This window comes from Liolophura sinensis, chromosome 3, assembly GCF_032854445.1.
Source record: "Liolophura sinensis isolate JHLJ2023 chromosome 3, CUHK_Ljap_v2, whole genome shotgun sequence".
Classification (NCBI taxonomy): Eukaryota; Metazoa; Mollusca; class Polyplacophora; order Chitonida; family Chitonidae; genus Liolophura; species Liolophura sinensis.
Window position 1 is genome coordinate 14,860,894 of NC_088297.1, and position 22,828 is coordinate 14,883,721.

Below are 22,828 nucleotides of genomic sequence, written 5' to 3' on the forward strand. Positions count from 1 at the left end.
GCTGGCAGACTGGTTTAAACCAGATATCATGCTGACACATCATAGTGGAAGTTGGCATGGTTTAAACCTACATTCAAATGACAGGTAATAGGAATGAATGTTCATAGTTTTTTTCTGTTTTAATGGAAAGGAGGAGGTATTGAACCTGTATCTGTACTGGTCCAGTTTCTCTTGGGAGTCGGATAAGGAACATTTTGGCATCACTTGTATCAATGTCATGACAGAGACAGTACTTTTGTGGTTAGGCAAAGGTTGATTTGCAATCTTCCAATATGAATACTCCCATATTTATCAGTACATGAACCTAGACCAACAATGAGCTGCTTATAGATGTTGTTTCCTTTACATTGCCAGATTTGAATATTCTGTTTGTACGTAAAAGTCTTAATAATTTTCTGTTTTTATTGTTTACTTTGTTTTGTTTTTTTTATTTGATCACATTATTTTTCAGAATCATAAGATTTGGTTGTGGATTTTAAAAAACTTCATTAGTTAATACGTACAGCAGTGACTTTGTTCAAAGATATATCCACACAACATTTATATAGGAAGGATCTTGTGCTGCAAGTAAAGAATTGAGTTTCCTAATGCCTTCTACATTGTCTTAGGGACTGTTTTAGTGACTCTGCAATTGGCCAGACAACATTTTACATTCTTTTTTACAAAATCATGTTGTCTTTTTTTTCAGTGTTATGACCATAACAAGTACAGCTTTGTATTACATTCCACTGAAATGGCCATACTTAAAAATTTTTTGTTGGTTGCCCAACCCTATGAGGTAATAAAGTAGGGTAAGCCAGTAAAGAAATTTTTGTTTCTATTCTGGTTAATGAAAAGGGTATGCATTTTAAACAAGTAAATTTTGAAAGAAAAGTGAAAGCCCATTATACAATCCCCTCGACAAATTTATAATGATGGCCTCAATATTGCTGATGTGACAGAAACCATCTGGAGATTGTGGCCATATGTCAACATAATCAGCCACTGCCATTAGAACAGTCGATGTGTGGAAAGAGTTTAACTATAAATATACAAGGCTTTATGTTCAGTCATGTACCACTTTATGTATTATGTTCACGGAAAGGAAATGCGGGATACGTAAACATTGACAGATTCCTAACGGGGATTCTATACCATAACACAAGGGGCAGTTGTACATGTACGTTGTATCATGATAAACTTAGCCTAATTCCTCAACCTTTTCGCATATGAAAGAGCCACTTCCAGCGCAAAATATGCGCATTTCTAATTTAATTTTGGAGTCATAACTACATTGGTTGGATCGGCTAATTTTTGGGGGCTTCACAGAAAGTGTAATTTTATTAATGTGCACAGAAATAATGCCTTCAGAATGTGTCTGAACAAACACCTTGCAAACATGTGAAAACGGTTGAAGAATTACAGTTTGATTCGGACCACTTGATGATCAACATCTATCCCCTGTAGCGACAACTGCAATACTTATTACATGTACATGTATGTGTAGGTTATTACATGTACATGTATGTGTAGGTTATTACATGTGCATGTATGTGTAGGTTATTACATGTACATGTATGTGTAGGTTATTACATGTGCATGTATGTGTAGGTTATTACATGTGCATGTATGTGTTGGTTGTAATGGGTAAGGGACTCTTCATAAGGTATGTGTGCTCCTGAGGATGGGAAAGTGTGTCAAGAAACTTTGTTCAAGATGGGCAAGATAGGGGCAGAGAGTGTCAAAAGTCCCCAGTTATGCAGATCTATTGACATTTAAACATACACTTGCACTATTAACAATACTATTGTTTGTAAATGACAAACAGTCAGTCAGCCAGATGGGAGCCCGATGTCCTCCCATCATAATGCTGGATGCCATGGTGTAAGTGAAATATTCTTGAGTACGACATTAAACATCAATCACAAAAATAAATAAACATGAAGGACAATCCGATAAAAAGAAATTGTACATCCTTCACTGATTTTCTGCGGATCATGTGCAGAGCCTCCTCATAACCTATTTGGAGTATGAGACCATACATGGTTACAATTTTCTGTTTCCTCTGAAGAGCCTCCTAGTATATCCTGTTTGGGGGAAGAGTATGTTTTGTTACAAGTTTCTGTATCCTCTGAAGTACCCACCCCACCCCCCATATCCTGTGTGGGAGTCAAGATTTTGTTACAGGTTTCTGTAATCCTATCCTGTCTCTGGGATGAGTCAGGTTTTGTTACATTGTCAGTACATTTTTACAATTTTCTCTATACTTGTATCCCCTTTGGAGAAAGAGTCAGGGTATGGTTACAGTTTTCTCTGTCCTCTGAAGTACCCACTGAGGTTGTCTTTGGAAGATTTTTTTTTTTTTTTTTGATTGGTGTTTTACGCCGTACTCAAGAATATATCACTTATACGACAGCAGCCAGCATTATGGTGGTTGGAAACCGAGCAGAACGCGGGGGAAACCCTCAACCATCCGCAGGTTGCTGGCAGACCTTCCCACTTACGACCGGAGAGGAAGCCAGCATGAGCTGGACTTGAACTCACAGCGACCGCATTGTTGAGAGGCTCCTGGGTCATTATGCTGCGCTAGCGCGCTAACCGACTGAGCCACGGAGGTCCCTATGTCTTTGGAAGATCAAGACTGTTGAAATTTTTAATATTGTATGTGGAGGATATGCAGAGAATGTTTTCATGGTATGTGGTAACACCGTTCATGGAAAATAATGTATTTGTTACAGAATAAATTATTTCACCGTTACCATATCTTCTTGTGTGTTTGTAAATGTGACTGATGGAGATGCTGTTGTCTTAATGTGGCTTCTGGCCTCGAGGATATGAAATAGGCGAAAGAAATGTGCTAGAAACACTTGTTCCTTAAAAGTTTCTGTTTGGTAAATTATTACGGTAGAGGGCCCAGTTGTTCAAAACTGTTTAAGACTCAATACCAGATTTAACTTTAAACCAAGTCTTCAGTTTAGTAATTTGCCCAAAAATAATTGTGTAACAGTGTGTTCAATATGAACTAAATTTGATGCTGTTATGCTTTGACTTTGGAATACTACATTTGCTGCTGAATTTGGCTAAAATCTCAAATATACTCGCCCTGCCACAAGACACAGTATATGACCACACATCTAACGACTCCTCCTCGTCATAGGACTGAAAAATTGCTAAGTACGAGACATAAAAACCCCAAGCATACGTCAACGCGCAATTCTCAGTCATCACACAATCGTGACAACAGTCAGCTAATGCTTATGATTGTCTGGATGAAGTCGATTTATTTATTTTTATTTATTTGAGTGGTATTTCACGCCGTACTCGAGAATATTTCACTTACACGACTGCGGCCAGCATTATGGTGGGAGGAAACTGGGCAGAGTTCAGGGGAAACCCTAGGCCATCCAAAGTTTGCTGGCAGGCCTTCCCACATACGGTCTGAGAGGAAGCCAGCATAAACTGGACTTGAACTCACAGCGACCACATTGGTGAGAGGCTCCTGGGTCATTACGCTGCACTAGCGCGCTAACCAACTGAGCCTCACAGCCCCCTTTGGATGCAGTTGACAGAGTAATAGAGTAAACAGAGACGAGTAAGAAAATTTTGTCATTTTTTATTGTGTGGCACAAGAAAAAGTATTCACTCTCAGAACTGTAGAAGATGCACTGTACAAGGTAAGCAGGTTGTAATATTAAATACTATGTATAAACTGTAAATATGTAGAATTTGGAATGTGTAAATATGTCACCAGTAGAGACAATCATTTAAGTACACACATGTATACATGACACTGAAATATATTTTCTTGATGACCTTTGACTAAAACTAACAAGACCACAAAATAAGGACACTTCACCAAGCTACATGTAAACATAAACATCTATGTGTTTGCACCAACTTCTTCGAATTTTTAGGGTAGATGTAAGAGTGCTAACAGCAAAAATATTACATTTCTTTCTTTTTCTTTTTTTTTTTTCTGAAGAGTAGTGGTATTTACTTGTTATTTGTTAGATGGACTGGCCATGTGAGAAAAGAGAAAAATAAGTATTCCAGGTACAACTTACAATCTATCCTGGCTAAAAAGAGAAAACCAGATGCCCCCACAAAAGAAACTTTTAAACATATATTGGATGGTACCAATGCATGGAAATATAATAAAATTTGTTTACAAAGAAGCACTTCATCAAAATTGATTTTGAGCATAAAAATCGACATACTGCTTAATTTACATAATCTGTTAAGAGTATTTTTCTTTAAACGCGAGGCTCTCCAGCAGTCACCTGGGACTCGATTCCACACTCGTCTTGTCCGCGAAGGATTTTGAAGAAACCTGAAACAATTGTAGACAAAGACTGAAAACAAACATGGACGATGGAGAACTCCTTCCCACCTTCAGCACAGCGACCTCAAAGCTATGAATGTTCCCTTCAGTTCAATTCCCACACAGCACTTTTTCGGCGTACATGTGCTCATTAAACACTTAGATAGTACCCAAGCATAGAAGAGTGACTGTTATACTGCGACTAAGTTCTCTTGGTACATGTACATCCAGTCAAGAGTCTTCTATCATATCATTACAAAAGCAGAGTGACCTCCCTTTGTTCCACACATTGGTGTTTTTACTTCAACCTTTGGCTCAACTTAACTCAAGACCAGTTTCTCAAAGATGTCCTACATGTATGCTTATCGCATGTATAGGACAATGGTACAGTAATAGTGACGTACAAAATACCACACTACAAAAGACAAACTGCTGTATTAGGGTGGTCTCACTATACCAGTATTCATTGTGGCAGATCACTATTCATAACTTTGAGCATCCCGGTTCCTCGCATAGACAATAAATGATGAATAGCCTGGAACTAAATGCTGGCTTTTTTCTGATTTCTAAAGTTTAAAGAACTACAAGACAAAATATTTGAAGTTTAGGCACATTCTGATTATTTTTCCAGAAAAATTTCTTACCTAAAATCTATATTTTTCATTATTCATGTTAAATTCTTATTCAAGGCCTATCTCACCTCGGTTAAATTCGGTTTGATTTTGCCTCAGAAGATTTTTGGTGTTAACCTTTGGATCTTCTCCATACATATACGACTAATCATTTCATACAAGTTCATTTTAGGCTGCATGAAACTGTACTTGGGATAAATATTCTCCAGTTCTACAAGCATCAAGCAACTTAAAAATGTTCCTCTTAGTTGAATTTTCTTTCACACAGCTATCCATAAAGCAAATGAGAAACAAATTTCTCCCAAGAGATGACGTCAACACGGGTAAAGCTCGGGTTGCTTCTATAGGCATTAAGGCCCAGTTTCACAAAGAAGTCGCACATGTACGATAATTGTACATATAGGACAATGGTACAGTAATTGGGATGTAGCAAATATCGTACGACAAATGTACCATAAAAAAAGTGTTGAATGCTGCCTTGTGAAACTCGGCCTTTAGATTTGAACCTGATTTTCATTTCTCCCTTGAAAGACTAAAAGCTCTATGTGTGAATAATAAAAAAAATCCTATTTTGGTAAGTCACCAGTTTAGCACTGTAAACAGTTTTAGAGATAAGACACAGTTTTGCTATTATGTATAAGACAGATTCACGATCCTGGGGCCTGTAAATTGGCCCCAAGCATGTGTGCCAAGCTAGTTATAAATTCCAAGGCTTTTCCTGGTTCAATTAGAGGCTTTTCCAGGCTTGTTAAGGTCCTGAAAAAGTTTAAATTATCAGGCTTTTAAAGGTTTTCAATTTGCAGGCTTTTCAAGGTTTTCAACTTTCCAGGATTTTCAATCTGTTTATTTTCCATGCTTTTAAAGCTTTTCAACTTCCAGGCTTTTCTAGGCCCTGTAAAAACCCTGTTACTCTATCCACACACACTAACCGTTATCGCCCCAGTCTGAGTTCCAGGAGTTAGCGACCAGCCAGTATGGGGTGTTATTCTCGGTGCCCCAGCCGAGGATCTTGATAGCATGACCCCCAAGGGCTGCCCCAGACTCATGTTTATAGACACCTGAAAAACAGACACATACACTAAAATGAACATCAAAAATGCCCTTTTTACATGGCCAGAGTAATAAACTGGGTTAAACACAAAAGTCACTACATGTATGAGCAAGTCTGTCATCAGCCATAAGAAAACAATACAGCAATGAACTGGCCTAAATCTGACCACATGAAAAGACAAAATAATTTCAGTTTTGAAGTATATTTTATATTTCTTAATAACCTCCCTATTTTTACTAGGTATACTTTCCGTCAATAGTCCAGAATGATGCCACCAGAGAATACACTGGAATGCGAAACTGATTTAGCAGCCCCAGTTAGCAGTCTCCTCACAAACAAAGTTGTTTTGACAGATATTATGAGAGCGACATTAACCACTGAAATAGATAGAAAATAAACATACCACTCTTGTAGTTGGGGAAGTCGGCATAGACGGTGAAGGCAGCCTCCACGGGTCCATTTGTCATAATCTCTGTTTGAATCTGGGTAACTTCTCTCTTGATGGAGTATGCAGATGTACCTGTAACAACAACATTGGTCGCTTAGTTTTGAAACTTCAAGATTTACTTACAGGATACAAGAAAAAGGAATGCTGAAACAAAAATTAAGGTTTTAAGGGAAATGAAGAATGTCATGCAAAAAAGAAAAATTCACTTTCACGCATATTTTACAGCTCTTAATTACCAGTTTTATGCATATTTTCTGTCAATATCGGTTGTCAGACATTTTCAAGAATGACGCAAAAACGAAGAACTTAATGGGAACTTTGGCTGATTTTAAAATCCCTCATTTGGACCCTTAATTTACCACCACCCTCCTCCACCAAACAATTAAATTAACAGGTCTGCATGGAATGGCATGCTTTGCCTTCACCAACTGTCACTCTGTTCTCAGCCTATGAAAAAGGGCAAGCTGCAGCACTGTATCTTGCCTTACTAACCCTACAATCTACGGTTCAATAAGAACTCCTGTTTCCAACACTAAAAAATGAAATCTGCATTAATGCCATACATTCATATAGCCTCGTACCTGATTTGACTGGATGTACCCAAGTTTGAGGACGCATGTTTTCACTACAGCTATGTTTTGAGCCACCTTTCATACACTGGGTACCCCGTCAATCTCCACCTCTTCAACTGAAACCCGCCATATACTGCCATATATAGCATTGTTTTTGACTGACCCAAATGCACTCAATTTTGTTCATTCTATACACCATATATTCCTTCAAGTGGAGAGACTTACCATAGTGCTTGTCGCTGTTGTAGGTATTGTTATAACTAGACTCGCATTTCTTCTCACACCTGGGCGTGGGTTGCTCTCCCTTGGAGCAAGGTGCCAAGTGACCTATCACATGATGATCGCAGGCTTTGATGGTGTATGGACGACAACCCTGGAAAAAAACAAAAACAAATATACTAACCACTACACGTTATGATTGGTCAGATTTGTTCATGTTGTTGAGCTCAGAGTTTAAACTGCTGACAAAACCAACAATGCAATTACTAATATTCAACGCCATGTTAAAAAATGGCGGGTTGATTTTTTTATGTTGTTGAGACAAGTGCAAGCTGCATGTGGTGGGATGCCATAGTATTGCACAAAAGGGGATATATACTTCAGGGCTTAAAGCTGACATTGTCAACTGAACAAATCACAAAGGGAGATCACTCTGGCACCCACTGAAGCTGACATTGTCTACAATGTAATAATAACGAAAATCAGTTCTCTTAAGTAACCTATAAAAGTAATTAATTTGTGAGCTTTTTATGGTTCTACATGTAGTTGAAGAATTGACAATGGGAGATCACTCTTCCATCCATTACCTGGTGTGAGTCATACTGTCCTCCTGTCACCAAACCATCCTTCTCGAAGTATTCCCAGGCAGCACTGAGGAAGCCACCATTGCACCTACAGGGGGAGACAGATCAAGATTGTGGCTGGAGTACTTATTACACTATTTTGTATTTTTGCAAAAGCTATATATCAGTTACTTCCCTTTTTGAGGATTTACCTCCCTTGATGGCAGGCAAGCCTATTCACCCTTTATTTTAGCATTAAAACATATTTTGAACCATGCAAAATTATGTTGTCAGTTTCTCAATTTTCCTGAGGATGACTTCATTTTAGTCAAAGTATTGAGACAGTCACAATGAATTTCCTTGGAGCTCTTTTCATTTTTACCAATGCAGTTGCTGTAAGTTCAAGTCCAGCTCATTCTGGCTTCCTCTCCGGTCCTACATGGGAAGGTCTGCCAGCAACCCGTTGATGGTCATGGGTTTCTCACGGGCTCTGCCCGGTTTCCTCCCACCATAATGATGGTCACCGTCATATAAGTGAAATGTTCTTGAGTATGGCATAAAACACCAATCAAATAAATAAATACTAAGGTGTTCAGTGAATCAACTACATCAAAATACACATAATCATGTAGACTAAGGCTGAAAAATGCAACCAGAACTGTTTTGCACATTATTGTATTCCACCTAAAGTTGGTATGTAAAACTACATTTTATTAAGCCCAGAAAGGTTTTAACATTACTTTTGATGCTAACACTTCAATTCTTCTGATAATAAATTAATCAAGTGTACTTTATAAAATTCTCCTCAAAAGTGCCCCAATTAAATTGGATAAAACTATCAGAATCAAGCAAAATGTGTCACTTGAAAATTATGCTAATGTTCAGGTGAAGTACAGAATTTGCAATACTGGTATACATAACTATACACTTTATTGTATCACTTCAATCACCTTAACATGTACAGTTTAAAACTTAAAGGAAAAGACCTCTAAACATCGAAGTAAGCATCACTAAATAGACCACTTTAAATTATGCATACATATACATTCACTTATTGTTTTTTTAAGATTTTTTTGAAAAGAGTGAAAGGCACTCAAACCGTTGAATTCTAAGGTGGGCTTTATGGACCATACTATCAGAGGTTAGAAACTCTGACGTTACAGAAAGTTTATCCATTTCTAATCACGACACTGAATATTGGAATAACTGTTTTTAGTTTATCATTTTCAGAGGCCACACCAGTTAAAACTTTTAAACGTTTTGCACGGCAGAATCAATCTTTTTTCAATGTCGGAAAAAGGTATATAAATAAAACTGGTTAAATCATTTAATTTGTAGGAAATGTGGACTGCACCAGCAACTGTTCCTGTTAAAACATATATTCACGTGTTGTGATCAGAAAACTACGAAAATCTAAAAAATCATAAATGTATCAAGAAAGGGGAAAAACGAAAATGGAGGATTTTCAATTTTATTTTATTCCCTTTCGGATTTTTCAGTGTTCGCTCGCCCGTAACACAAAAAAAAATGCCTGCACAGGAAAATCAGGAAAAAATACTGTGTTGGGCAAAGGTCAAATGAAGGTCAAATGGCAATGTCAGGATGGACCTTTTAAGGCGAGTGAAAAGGGAGATAACACTTGGATTAATTCAACACTTATGGTAAATGCCTACACATTCGATCAGAACAATCAGAAGGAAAAGGTTCAATTGAAGGTTAAACAGCAAGGCAGAGGTCAATTATTCTCAGCAAAAGTCAGAGTACAAGCGTCATGGGTGAATGACAAGGCAAAGTGACTGGCTGGCAGAAGAACTTGACTTACCCAAACCCGCAGGCGTGACAACAAGACAGAAGATCCTCAGCAGAAATGTGAAAGTTTTCTGCATTACCAGATTTTATGCAAATTCTGTCACTCATAGACTCCACGGCCCCAAAAGCCTGCAAAATAGAGTAAATAAAAAAGGAAAAGTGAATTACTGACAAGAAACAAAGACACCTCACTTTCTCAAGTGGATATTTAACTATACTGTACTCCCAGGAACCTTATGTCATCACTAAATAAAAATTTGTTCTCAAGCAAGAACGTTGTCTGCTGTTACTTACTGTTAAATAATGAGGGTGTAAACAATGGCTTTCTAGGGGGGAAAAAAGCAGAAAAATGACCACGAAAAAATCTGAGTGTGTGAAGTAACAACAGCCAGTGATAAGACACAGTCAGTAAGAAAATATAGTACTACATAAAAAAACTATACTGAAGATTCTTGTCAAAAAATCAATTAGCACAAATCCAATCACATTTTTACTAATATTTTAGAATAGCCCACACAATTTCCTTTCACAAAAATTCAACGTCGTCTGTGCATATGTTACTGTCCAACATTGGTTCCAAAAATTTATACATGTAAAGTAGGTTACATTGTGACTTTCTTACACTTCAGAATCATGTTAACAATGAAAATAGTAGAGGTAACAGTCTGATATTTACTGAAATACAATAATTTGAGCTGTTCTGCATTGGTAAATATATAGAAAATTTGAAAAAGGCCTCCTCTGAATTACCTCCCTTGTCATATCAGCAGGTATAATGTAAGGCAACACAGGTGATATCTTACCTACATGTAATTCTGTAAGACGGCCCAGAAGCTAGAGACCACATGATCTCCTTAGTAAGAGATAGCGTGGATGGTGAGTAACATGTCTGCATATTGCTATCGCAAAGGGAAATAGCCGTTTCTGAATCGCTGTCACCCATAGTGTATTTGTTTGATTTGTATAATTTTCAGCTTTCCAGATAGTCTGAGTATTTCTATAGAGCTTATCCGATGTTTTTTTTTGTACACCCAGGGCCTACTGATTGATGGAGGGGCAAACATGGGGGTATTTTCCAATGCTTCTACATAGTGTGGCTAAATGTATGTCATTTTCACTTGCACTACAGCAATCAGAAGACCTCCTACTTCTGGGGCTTTACATTTCTACAATTTATAGGCTACACTTAGGTCACTATGAAGACAAATATTTGCTAAGTATAAAAACATGACATCAGCCATTGAGAGTTAGAAAATTTTCAAGAGATCTTACACGAAGTTCTTCAGCTTAGGTGGAAAATACATACATGTACATGTATCTAATAGAGTTTGCTGAAGCTGTCTGTTGTGGATAATTTTTTAAATTACTTCTTCCTAATCTGTCTGAAAGCTTGTCTTCAACAAGCTTTTTAATACATGCCTTTTGAAAATTTATTTATTTGATTGGTGTTTTGTTTATTCATTTATTTATTAGATTAGCGTTTTACTCCGTACTCAAGAATATTTCACTTATATGACGGCCGCTAGCATTATGATAGGAGGAAACCGGGCAGAGACCGGCGAAAACCCACGACCATCCACAGGTTTCTGGCAGATCTTCCCACTTGATCGGTGTTTTATGCTGTACTCAAGAATGTTTCACATATATGATGGTGGTCAGCATTGTGGTGGGAGGAAATCGGGCAGAGCCTGGGGGAAACCCACTACCACCTGCAGTTTGCTGGCAGATCATGCCTTTTCATAAACTCTAAACTCGCAATTAGCCATACATTTTCAAAGGACCCATACACCCACAGCCTTATCCTAAAAACACACCTTTTAAACGAGACAGTTATCTGAGAATCTTAAGTAGACAACAGTTTTTATTTCCCTCCTCTTTGATCAAGTCACAAATTTCTCTGAACCAAGATAGTGATCTAAGTGAAGGAAATTTGGTTGACCCTTAGCTATTTATGTAGAGAACAGTTTTTATTTCAATCTTCCGTGATATAATCACACATTTCATTGAAACCGGGTGGGGTGAGTCAGCTTCGGTGCATGTAATGTTACTGAAGGGAGAGAAGGCTCTGCAATCAGTATTACATGCACTTACATTTGTATTAATTGTTCATAAATACCATACTCAGCAACTTTCCGCCAATAAACATGCCAAATTCAGGGTCAAATGCAAGAACATTCTTCACAGTTGCCTAAATCACAGCAAACCCTTTAATAGTCTCAGATTATGGAAAAAGTGCCCATGAAATTTAACCTGAATGTCTGAAAAATGTCCCCATAGTTATATGCACTGACAGTACTAAGATATATAAGTAATTTTTCAACAATAATTTGATATAAGGCTTAAGATCAGGTGTTGTAATACCTTGAAATATTTTAGCCTAAAGTTAGCTACTAAAAGGGTGCCCAAATTAAAAGGCTGTATTTGGCGAATGAAATGCCGGGGGAAGACAAGCGGTCTTTTACCAACGTTAGACCGCGCTAATGGCTAACGGTCAAACACTGAAAGAGGTAAGGTCTAGGTCTGAGTTACCTGCATAAACTCATCTTACAAAGTTAAAGTTGTATTATTCCAAAACTAGAGTCAAATTGTTTTCTTGTCTCTGGCTTGACTTACCCAGCAAGATCCGCATGACCCTTGATCCCTGACTTCTTTAATAGTTGGGCAGTTCGGCCACTGCTTGCGAGCGTCAAACGTGTCAGGGATGTCCATCAAAGTGGGGTGGACCTTGACAGGCAATTTGTGCCAAAAGGGGTCCTCCAAGGCACCACACAGCCTCTTAACCCCTGAGACAGTCCATCCCTCAAAGCTACGGCCAGCCTGTCAAATACAAAATACTGCTCAATTACAGGCCAAAAATAAAAAACATCACAAAGGTGACCTTATCTACAATGCCAAACTTAAATTTATTTATTTATTTGATTGGTGATTTACACTGTACTCAAGAATATTTCACTTATACAACGGCGGCCAGCATTATGGTGGGAGGAAACCGGGCAGAGCCCAGGGGAAACCCATGACCAGCCAGCATAAGCTGGACTTGAACTCACAGTGACGGCATTGGTGACAGGCTCCTGGGTCACTACGCTGTGCTAGCGCACTAACCAACTGACCCACGGAGGCCCCGCCAAACTTAAAAAGTACACCACATTTCCATGCCAAAATAAAAACAACACAACATTTACAATATGGGCCACAATTAGACAAATACCTCATTTATAAGCCAAAAATAAACAGAACATATATTTTACAAGTTGTTTGTTTGGGGTAACTTTATATGCAAATATTGGGATGGGCTTGATTTCTCTTTTTTTCTTTTTTTTAAAGAAAAATGAATAATTCTTTGAGTATTACATGTGCACATGAAACTTATTAAAATTTTTGGTGATTTCAAAAAAGAAAAAAAGCCACGAGTTAAAATATGACTTTTTTAAGGGAATCCCAGCAGATTCTTGTAATTTTAGCTTATAACAACAGTTACATAACGAGAATCAGATTCCCTGATTACCATCGAAAGTAAAAACCCTACAGGGAGAGTTGTATTTCTGACATATCATGTAGATTTATTTGATTGGTGTTTTACGCCGTACTCAAGAATATTTCACTTATACAACGGCGACCAGCTTTATGGTGGGTGGAAACCGGGCACAGCTCGGGGGAAACCCACGCCCATCCGCAGGTTGCTTGCAGACCTTCCCATTTACGGCCGGAGAGGAAGCCAGCATGAGCTGGACTTGAACTCACAGCGACCGCATTGGTGAGAGGCTCCTGGGTCATTACGCTGCGCTAACCGACTGAGCCACGGAGGCCCCCACACTGTAGATACATGGAAGTTATTGTGATCGGTACATTTGCACTCTGCAGGCACGTGACTGGAGTGCTTGATGTGAAAAAGACGTAAATTTGATTTTAGCATAAATAATCAAATACATATATATATATTTCATTATCTACACTAAAATTGTATTACATAGATTTTACTTGTTTTAGGTAAGGAATTCTTTCTGTAAAAGTACTTGTAATTTAGTGTCTTCTTTAGAAATCTGCAGAAATCGTCATTTTGCCCGTTTAGCTCCATTACCCTAATTCTTCATCTTTTTCGCTTATCAAAGATCAACTTTCAGTGCAATTTATGCACATTTTAATTTGATTTTAAATAGAGACAAAACTACAACTGGTAGGATTTGCCGGGTTTCAACACTTTACAAAAAGTACAACTTTATCAGTCAACGCTGAAAAATGCCTTCAGAATATGCTTGAATGAAAACCTTGCCAACATGCAAAGACAATTACAGCAGTCATTCGTCCACTCCTGATCGTTGCCAGGAGATCGCGTGCTTGAAACCAAACGCAGTATTCACCTTCCATGTAGCACTAGGTTTTGTGTTGATATACTGGATCAGCTCATCTGAGAGAGGCTCAAAAGAGGGGTAATACTTGACACTGTGCGCAGAGGCCATGGCCACGAGTAGACAGCTCAGGATCAGGGATTTCATGTTCACTGATAATTATACCTGTCAAAGGTAAATAGAGAATGTATGAATATCTACGTTTACATCTACAATTATAAACTAACCATATAATGGCTGAAAAATTGTACGATGTAAAACCTCAAGCACACATACATTGACGCTACGAGTATTTGTTTTAATTCCTTACTTACTTGCGAATTCCAAGTGAAATGAAGCTTTTTCCAATAAATAGGATTAAAAAAAATGATTTGTTTTTTTCTTTTCAGTTGGTGCTTAACTTGTATTCTTAGTCCACTTAAATTTTATATATTTGTTTTTTTTTTATTTATTTGATTGGTGTCTTACGTTGTACTCAAAACAATTTCACTTATCTGACTGCGGCTGTTTGTTTGTTTCACTACTCAGGAATTTAACCTCATACTCAGGAATTTTACACTTGCATCTACATGGTGGTCAGTTTTATGAGTGGAAGAATCCGGAACACTCGGAATAAACCTTTGACCTTTGGCAAGTTACTTATGAGCTTTCCCACAGATATATGTATATTATAGTGGTGGAAGACAAGTGGTCTGCCATGGACATATAAATAAATCATATTGCACAATATTAAACCTGTTTGTCTGCATTTAAACATTTATGACTCATATATTGTGCTGCCTCACTTAAATGCTATGCATGGAACAGAAGCAGCAGAACCCTTGGCAACTGGGAAGAAGTACCCTCCCCTCCCAGGTTCCACAGACCTCTTTAAGACATCTACCGTAACAAGCCCACCCAGTTGTAGTACATGGGCATACCAGCATACAGCCGACCAGTATTTGATCTCTCAAACATAACATTGATTGTTTATTCTTTTCTGAGTGCCACTCTGGAGAAGTTAATTCCTTTTATACTGATTTTACAGTTTTTTCACAAGTGCAATGTATGACCAGATTGGGAATTGAACCTCCAGGTCAGCCACACCTGACTTTTTTTTGGTTATCAAATTACTTCAAGTTCAAACATTTGTCTATGAAGGCTTCACCTTGCTGAAAAATAATCCATTTTGGTGAATGTTATTTAAGTTGTCTTATCCATATCAATGCTTGATTTCCAATTACCCAATATATAGTAGACCTACATTCCAGCCGGCCATGAGGAAAAAAGTCTGACAGCAACCTGCAGATGGTCATGGGTTTCCCCCAGGCTCTGCCCAGTTCCCTCCCACCATAATGCTGGCTGCCGTCGTATAAGTGAAATATTCTTTAGTCCGGCGTAAAACACCAGTCAAATAAATAAATACATAAATAAATACATTCGAGCCATACGGTGGACACACACTGGTCGGATAATATGCGCCACTGTACACGTAAGATGAGCGTACAATCTGATCAGGATGTGCATATCATGGGACTACCATGGTACCATTGTGGCCGGGTGATACAAGCATGATTTTACATCAGCACAACTGCTACATGTACTTGTAGTGAGTCAAAATGAAAACTCTACAACAGTGTAACTATTTAGATGTCTGTAGATTATTTCCTGCAGCTAACGATAACATCACAGCATCATTCATCTAGGTTCCCAATCTGTACAAGCGTGTAAGATTAAAGTCTACACTGTATTAATATACGCTCAGAGTACATGTATGCATGCACAATAGTCCCCAGTACTTATTTATTTATTTGGTTGGTGTTTTATGCCCTACTCAAGAATATTTCACTTATACAATGCCAACACCCAGGGGATAGTCCACAGTAGAATAGGCTACAAACACCAGTGCTATATACTCAAATACTGCAGGAAACCTTCCAGGAAGAAAATATTTGCTCATTAATACATAAAGGCTGGACAGATTTGCTGTAAATAATTAAATTCATAACAAACAGCATGCATAAACACTGGCAACGCCCATGGTGCCATGATGGGCCCACCATGAGCGTACGATCGTGTCAGGATGCCTGTAGGGAGTAGATCAGAGTCCGTGTATGTATGGTCAGGCCACAATGGGTATAGGATATTCAGATGGATCCGACTGTACTGTACTCTGTCAACAACCTGATGTCAAGATGTGGGATATAACGGCTAGGATACCAATAATATATTACTTACTAAAATTTTATGTTGTTTTTTTTTTGTTTGCTTGTTTTTTTTTTTTTTTGCAAATTACACCTGATTCTCATTGACTCACTCATCTTACCTATTAGGTATACTTATGGGAATTTTTGTTAAGCTTGATTAAACTTCTAGCTCTGCCAATGGTATTGTAAAATTTGACTGGTTCAGGCCAATACAATTAAAAACTTCAAATTGGATATATGGACCTACACATGTTCAGAACCAGCCCAAAGCCAACGTTCCTACCGTAGTAACACCGAACTGGCCGCCTCCCAGGAAGTTAAATCAGTGCGTGAAGGTTTGCAAACATCATAATTGTCACGCTAGTTCAATTAAATTAAACCTCGAGGTCTACGTTCAACAATTCATCCGATATTTACCTTAGGCAGCTAAATACAAGAAATACCGGTACCGGTAAGCCTCGAGTCTAGGCTCAACAAATACAGTATTTAGTCAGTGTCAGGAGCCCTGTAATCTCACTGATGAGCTCGGAAGAAGTTTTGCGATGTGTCTCAAACTACAACTTCGATGACATAACCTGCGTCAACCGGAGGTAGGAACCAGATCACTGTTGTAACTTACCTTCAGCCTCTGCCGATATGGGTGAAAGTGAAAAGGATCAAAATGCCTTCTTGTTTAAAAAGCAAATTAGGAGGCAGCGAATTTCGCTTGTCACGAGGAAACCCTCTGGCTGTCACATGACCGTCAGATCACATGATATGTCATGTGACGAACTCCCGTGTTTGACGCAGTCAAAACAACAAAATCTGTCGACATATGTCAAGTTGGACACAGATTCATACAAACGGTTATCGATCTTTTGTCTTGCAATATCTGCTCAGAGCATATGGAATTCGAAAAACACGTGGTCTGCCTTGAGACGACACGCCCCCTTTTTTTTAACCTACAGAAATCAGTAGTAACTATCACCAACATTTGCTTGCGAATTAAAATACGGTAGAATACACATTTCAGTGACGTGACAGTTTTGTTACTGTTTCAGTGACCAATATTTCCGGATAGCATAGTTTATTTTTAATCATTTACACAAAATACATCTTAGCATGCACGTGGTTCATACCTGCATTTTTGTACTCTGATATTTTATAAGACTTGGCACAGACGTGACACGGGACTACCAAATAAACTCATTGTAAACATATGTTCAATTTAATATACGTTCATACAAATGATTATTGATCCATTCACTCTGGAAAATTTATTTATTTGACTGGTATTTTACGCGATAGGCCTACTCAAGAATATTTCACTTATACGACGATGGCCAGCTTTATGGTGGGAGGAAACCGGACAGAGCCCGGGGAAACCGGACATTCCGCAGGTCGCTGCAGCTGGAAAGGAAGCGAGCAAGTGCTGGACTTGAACTCACAGCGACCACATTGGTGAGAGGCTCCTGGGACATGGCAGTCTTGAAAATGTCACGCCTGAGAAGAAATGTGATTAAATAAGTGATGCGTACTAGTGTTATGGCCAGGGCATTGAAATGAAATTCGAACAAGCGGAACACGCCCCCTTTTCCTGTCTACATAAATCATTAATGAGCCTTTGCAGACTCGTGGTTGTGTGTTAAGGGTCTCCTGATGTGATATTTGTCAGAAAATGCGCCTATCTCTATTTGTGTCTGTCTTTGCATGCCTATCTGTATTCTACACAGCACAACAGCCAACCCATTAGAATAATCCTCAGAATGCTCGGAATATACAGACCATAACCATACCTTATACTAATTAAACCATTTTTTATTGTAAAACAATAACATGCTGAAGTTTTTAGCTAAGACTCAAAACAAGCCTTATGTATGCCTTTCGGACATCCTACCAAGATTTTTACAAATTTCTGACAATATCAGTGGCATATTTTTCATTCAGAGTTTACTGATCATGTCCATTACATTTTCTTAGCTCTCCAGTGGTATAATATATGATATTTTCAAAAAGCACATGCCCCACATGGTCACATGGGAATTGTCGTGCATGATAAATTACACATCTGCACAAGAAATAGAAATAAAGATATGTATGCATGTTTTAGTCTATGTCATTGTCTTAGAAAATAATTATATAACTTTAATTACTTCTTGACGGGTTTACTGCGTGGCAGTCTTATTGCTGCTTCAGTAAGGAAAATTTATTGAAAGCGTCAAAATTTTTTAACTTTTAGAATGCTTACCGATAATTGAACAAAGTGCATGTATGTGACCATACATCAGGATAGTTATATACGTCAAAACTGGTCAATTTTTATTTTTAAAATCGATCTTATTTCAGACATCAGCTTGTCAGAGAATGATCTACTCTTTTCTGTTTTCACAACTGGGATTTATATCAAAAATTGGCTTCAGAAGTCGCTCCTGATGACTTTTCTTTTCCTGGCATTCTCTGAGTGAACCAGCAAATTATCTATACAAGAGATTTGGGACAAAAAAAATCAATATTTCCTAATAAAAGTGCATTTTCTGTATTTACCAAACATAGCTCAAGTTATCGCCGTTTAATAAATGTCAAGCTCGTGCCTGTAATATTTATAGCGTTAAAGTGATATTTTGTAACAGATACCGTAATTATTTGAATTTTTACTTAAATAATGTCAAACATTCAGTTGGATTTGTGTTGATCAACTTTTCGCCGAAAATCACGGTTTCGCCTAGAGTTGAAATGTACATGAAAATCTGTATAAATGCCTCTTGTTATCACAGGACACGCTGACTGAAAAAGAGATCTCAGCTGCAGAAAACTGCTGTTTTCTAGAGTTAATGAAAGCCTTCAAATAAAAATCAGTTCCAAATATCTCTGTCCACAGGCAACTTGAGGATATATACATATAATACGCAGTATGCTACTGGGGGTGAGATAGTTATTAAGATAGTTATATCTCGGGCAAGTTTCACAAAACTTCATACGTTTTTCTTAACTTTTAACGACGTCGCCTTGTGGAAATGTAACCTAAACAAATACCAAAATGGAATAAAAAAGTAAAATTGAATATCCACTTTCTTGTTTCGTTCAATCTATTTTTTTTCTCATGATTTCCCCGTTTTTCAAGTCTTTTCGATCATATGTAACAAACGTGGCTTGAACCGGACATTCCACACTTCTCAGAAACGAGATAATGTTTCAGTTTTGTTTTATTTTGATATCCTCGGTATCAGACATTGAAAAAAGATTCATTCTTCTCGCAAAATCCAAATTGAAGCTGTTGTGACCTAATGTTACTTTATGTCTCGTTAAATCAAGAAAATATTGAAACTTGATGGGCTTAATCACTGAACCACGATGCAGCAGACACCCGAGATGACACCTCGTGCCACTGAGAGGTAACAATGAACTTTCCCACATTTGATATATTTGGATGTATTGGTGGAAGACAAGTGGTTTTCAGCGAACTTTATTAGTACTGGTTATTGTCAACGAGTAAATCTGGTTTATCTACTGTTAATTCACGTATTTCTGGGCTCATATTGTCCCTGTATTCCGTCGCCTGTGTCATGAAACTGCACCACTTACACAAACTAAGGGAGGTAACTCCACAAAAACCATCTGAAGAATAATACTTGGTTCTGAATGATGATCTCTTATTTCTGTGTTTGTGACATTATATTTAGTATTCTGAAAGCCAGCCATAACATAACACTTTATCAGACGTACAGTACCGTACATGGTTTACATTGCGGTACCTTGCCTTTGATTTACCTTACTTAAGCATGGCACTACCACAGTTTACCTTGGATCACCATGCTTGACATTATTTCCCGGTTGATCAAACACTATACTTAGCCATGGTTGAGGACCTCCGTGGTTGAGGTGAGCCTCTCAGGGGAAGGGGGATCTTCGTATGAAGTGAAGTATTCTTGACTACAGCGTAAAACACCGATCACATTACCTTACTTTTGATTTACCTTAATTAGCTAAGGCACTACCACAGTTTACCTTGGATTATTACTTCTTCCCATTTCTCTGTCGGTTAGCGCGCTAGCGCAGCGTAATGACCCAGGAGTCTCTCACCAATGCGGCCGCTGTGTGTTCAAGTCCAACTCATGCTGGCTTCCTCTCCGGCCGTAAGTGGGAAGGTGTGCCAGCAACCTGCGGATGGTCGTGGGTTTCCCCCGGGCTCTACCCGGTTTCCTCTCACCATAATGCTGGCCGCCGTCATATAAGTGAAATATTCTTGAGTACGGCGTAAAACACTAATCAAATAAATAAATAAATCTTCCCATTTGATTAAACGCGATAAGGTCCACCTCCTGTGAAGTACATGAATTCAGTTCAGTATAAATAATACCCAGGAAAACGAACTGTTGGTGGTAGGATCATAGACTGCTTAGCGAAGTGTGAGCTTGTTTATTACATTCGTGGACTGTCTATATGATCACCTGGCCACCCCTAACTCTTCCTCGCGCCTGTCAGAAAGAACCACAATCAACGCAACGGATCATGGGAAACGGTTACATGAAGCAAGTCTTGGAAACTTTTCTCACTTGTTGTTTAATAAAGGCAGGCATATATAAGAAAGCTGGCTGAGATCACCAGTGTTTATATTATTGGACCAGGTTACAGGTTTGCCAAAGATTCCATGGAGCTCTGGAGACCTGAGTAAAACAGGTTTTTGCCCGACAATATAAAAGAAAGTACACACACTGTGTATATAACTCAGCCGAATGTGTCTTACTAAAACTGTCCCCTTTTGATAGACCATCAGTTATCGCTTGCCTACCAAACCACTGCCTACTGATTACGGCTTTTTTGACGATATTTTAAACGAGCACCACTGGAAGTTAGCGTTTGGAATAAAAACTTGCAGATAAATCGTATAATAACAAGGTAAAACCAGATTACCTTAAAAATAACTATTGAATCATTATTGTTAGTTTCATGCAGTACATAGATGAATTTCATGCAATAATATTCAACCCTCTACTGTGTCTTCTTGTAGCAGGGCAACTACTCCGCTTTGCATTGGACTACAACGGTCACGTGGGTCACAGATATATTCCCGAATCCTGCAGACGACGCCAAAAGTGTGTTCTGAGTAGGCTATCTCTCTTTATTGGGTTGTGAATACAACGGTTATATCGCTGAAGCTATTCACCTATACATCGGTGGGTCTTTGCACGATAAATGCGCAAATATATAGTGCCTGTAACCTTTATACTGGGAGAGGCGTATGAAGATTACTGACTCCATATAATTGCGCATCCTATCGCTGAGCAACCCTGTAACTATATTTATAGTATCCTATAATGGAGATGGCTTTTTCTCTGCATGGTCCAATATTTGTCGTTAATTGTAATCTCTCATACCTTTCTGGTTTCTGGAGCATACTGGTGCTTGGATTCATGTAATTAATCAATCTGTTCTGTCAACAATTAGGTGAGATGGCAGTATGTGCCTTATATACTATGTAGATGTGCTATATTTCTTTATAAATTTGACCTTGGAGATATATCACATATATATACCTCAGCAAATTAACAGAATTATAAAATTTTACTGTTTTAGGCCTATTCAAGTTTTACATATGTTTTTACATAGGACATTAACAAAAGGTACCAAAACCAAGAATGAAAATAGGATTTATACTTGATCAAACCAAGAAATGAAGTCTTTACGTGTCAACTTCAAGTAACAGTATATGTGCCCACTTGAAAATACATGAAAAAACTTTGCAAACACGATTATAGCCATGTTCCAGCCTTGTTCAATTACCCAAATGACCCCAAATTTCGCCCACAAAGGTGCATTTTTAGAGGCAAATATGTGTCGCATAATATTATTTTCCAGTGCTGAAACATACAATTTTCCAGTAGAATATCAATATCATCCTAAGTTCCAATCAAACCTCAAAACACCGTTCTTAAATCAGAACAGATTTTTTAGAATTAGAGAAAATGGGCAAGTTAGTCATGGACAAAATTTATTGTCATTTAGGGTGAATTAAACGTGGAGATCTATGTTCAACAAAATCCGGTGGTTAAAAAAGACCGCAATGTACAAGTTTAATTTAACAAGTTGTCAGGCATTCTTACTGATGAACGCGTATCACTTTGAGATGCGCCTTTAACTAGGATCCGGCCGTACGTTGGGAAGGTCTTCCAGCAACCTGCGGATAGTCGTGGGTATCCCCCGGGCTCTGCCCTGTTTCCACCCATCCATAATGCTGGCCGCGGTCGTATAAGTGAAATGTTCTTGAGTACGGCGTAAAACACCAGTCAAATAAATAAATTAATTTAAATAGGACTGGCATAATGGGAATCGGTGTCAACCTTGTGGTATGAGCTGGATCGCTTTTATAACTAACCTCAATTCCTGCCGATGTTGGTGAAAATGAAAAATACCAAAAGGTACTTACCGCTGGTACCAAAACAGTTAGTGGATAGTCCCTAACTACTACACAACACCTTTGTTGTTTAGCGGGTGGCGAATCTGGCTTGTCGTGAGAAAGATCTCCAGGCAGCCACACGACCATCAGATCACATGATACTCCACTACATCATATGACGAACTTCCGCGTTATGACGCAATCATGCAAGACAACAAAATCTTACGAGTCTAATCTGTCCATATTGGTTGGCCCGGTTACAGTATTATGTGACTAGGTGGGCTGTCATGTCTGGTGTCTTCGGCATGATACTTCAGTTGAGGCAGCAC

General features: G+C 38.3%; 1 protein-coding gene across 2 annotated transcripts; it reads right to left on the bottom strand.

The window, feature by feature from the left end:
* Positions 1-3,576: 3,576 nt before the first annotated feature.
* Positions 3,577-22,596, bottom strand: LOC135463596 (cathepsin B-like). 2 transcript variants are annotated; one of them, XM_064740913.1, is made up of 9 exons: positions 22,530-22,596; positions 13,953-14,105; positions 12,208-12,411; positions 9,608-9,723; positions 7,810-7,894; positions 7,229-7,376; positions 6,387-6,503; positions 5,862-5,990; positions 3,577-4,309 (listed from the first exon to the last, which is right to left on the bottom strand). In XM_064740913.1, the coding sequence occupies exons 2-9, from the start codon at positions 14,085-14,087 to the stop codon at positions 4,233-4,235; spliced, it is 1,011 nt and encodes a 336-aa protein (XP_064596983.1). In that variant the 5' UTR covers positions 14,088-14,105; positions 22,530-22,596; the 3' UTR covers positions 3,577-4,232. The 2 variants fall into 2 exon arrangements, with proteins under 2 accessions (XP_064596983.1, XP_064596982.1); XM_064740912.1 differs by lacking the exon at positions 22,530-22,596 and adding an exon at positions 16,746-16,877.
* Positions 22,597-22,828: the final 232 nt, after the last annotated feature.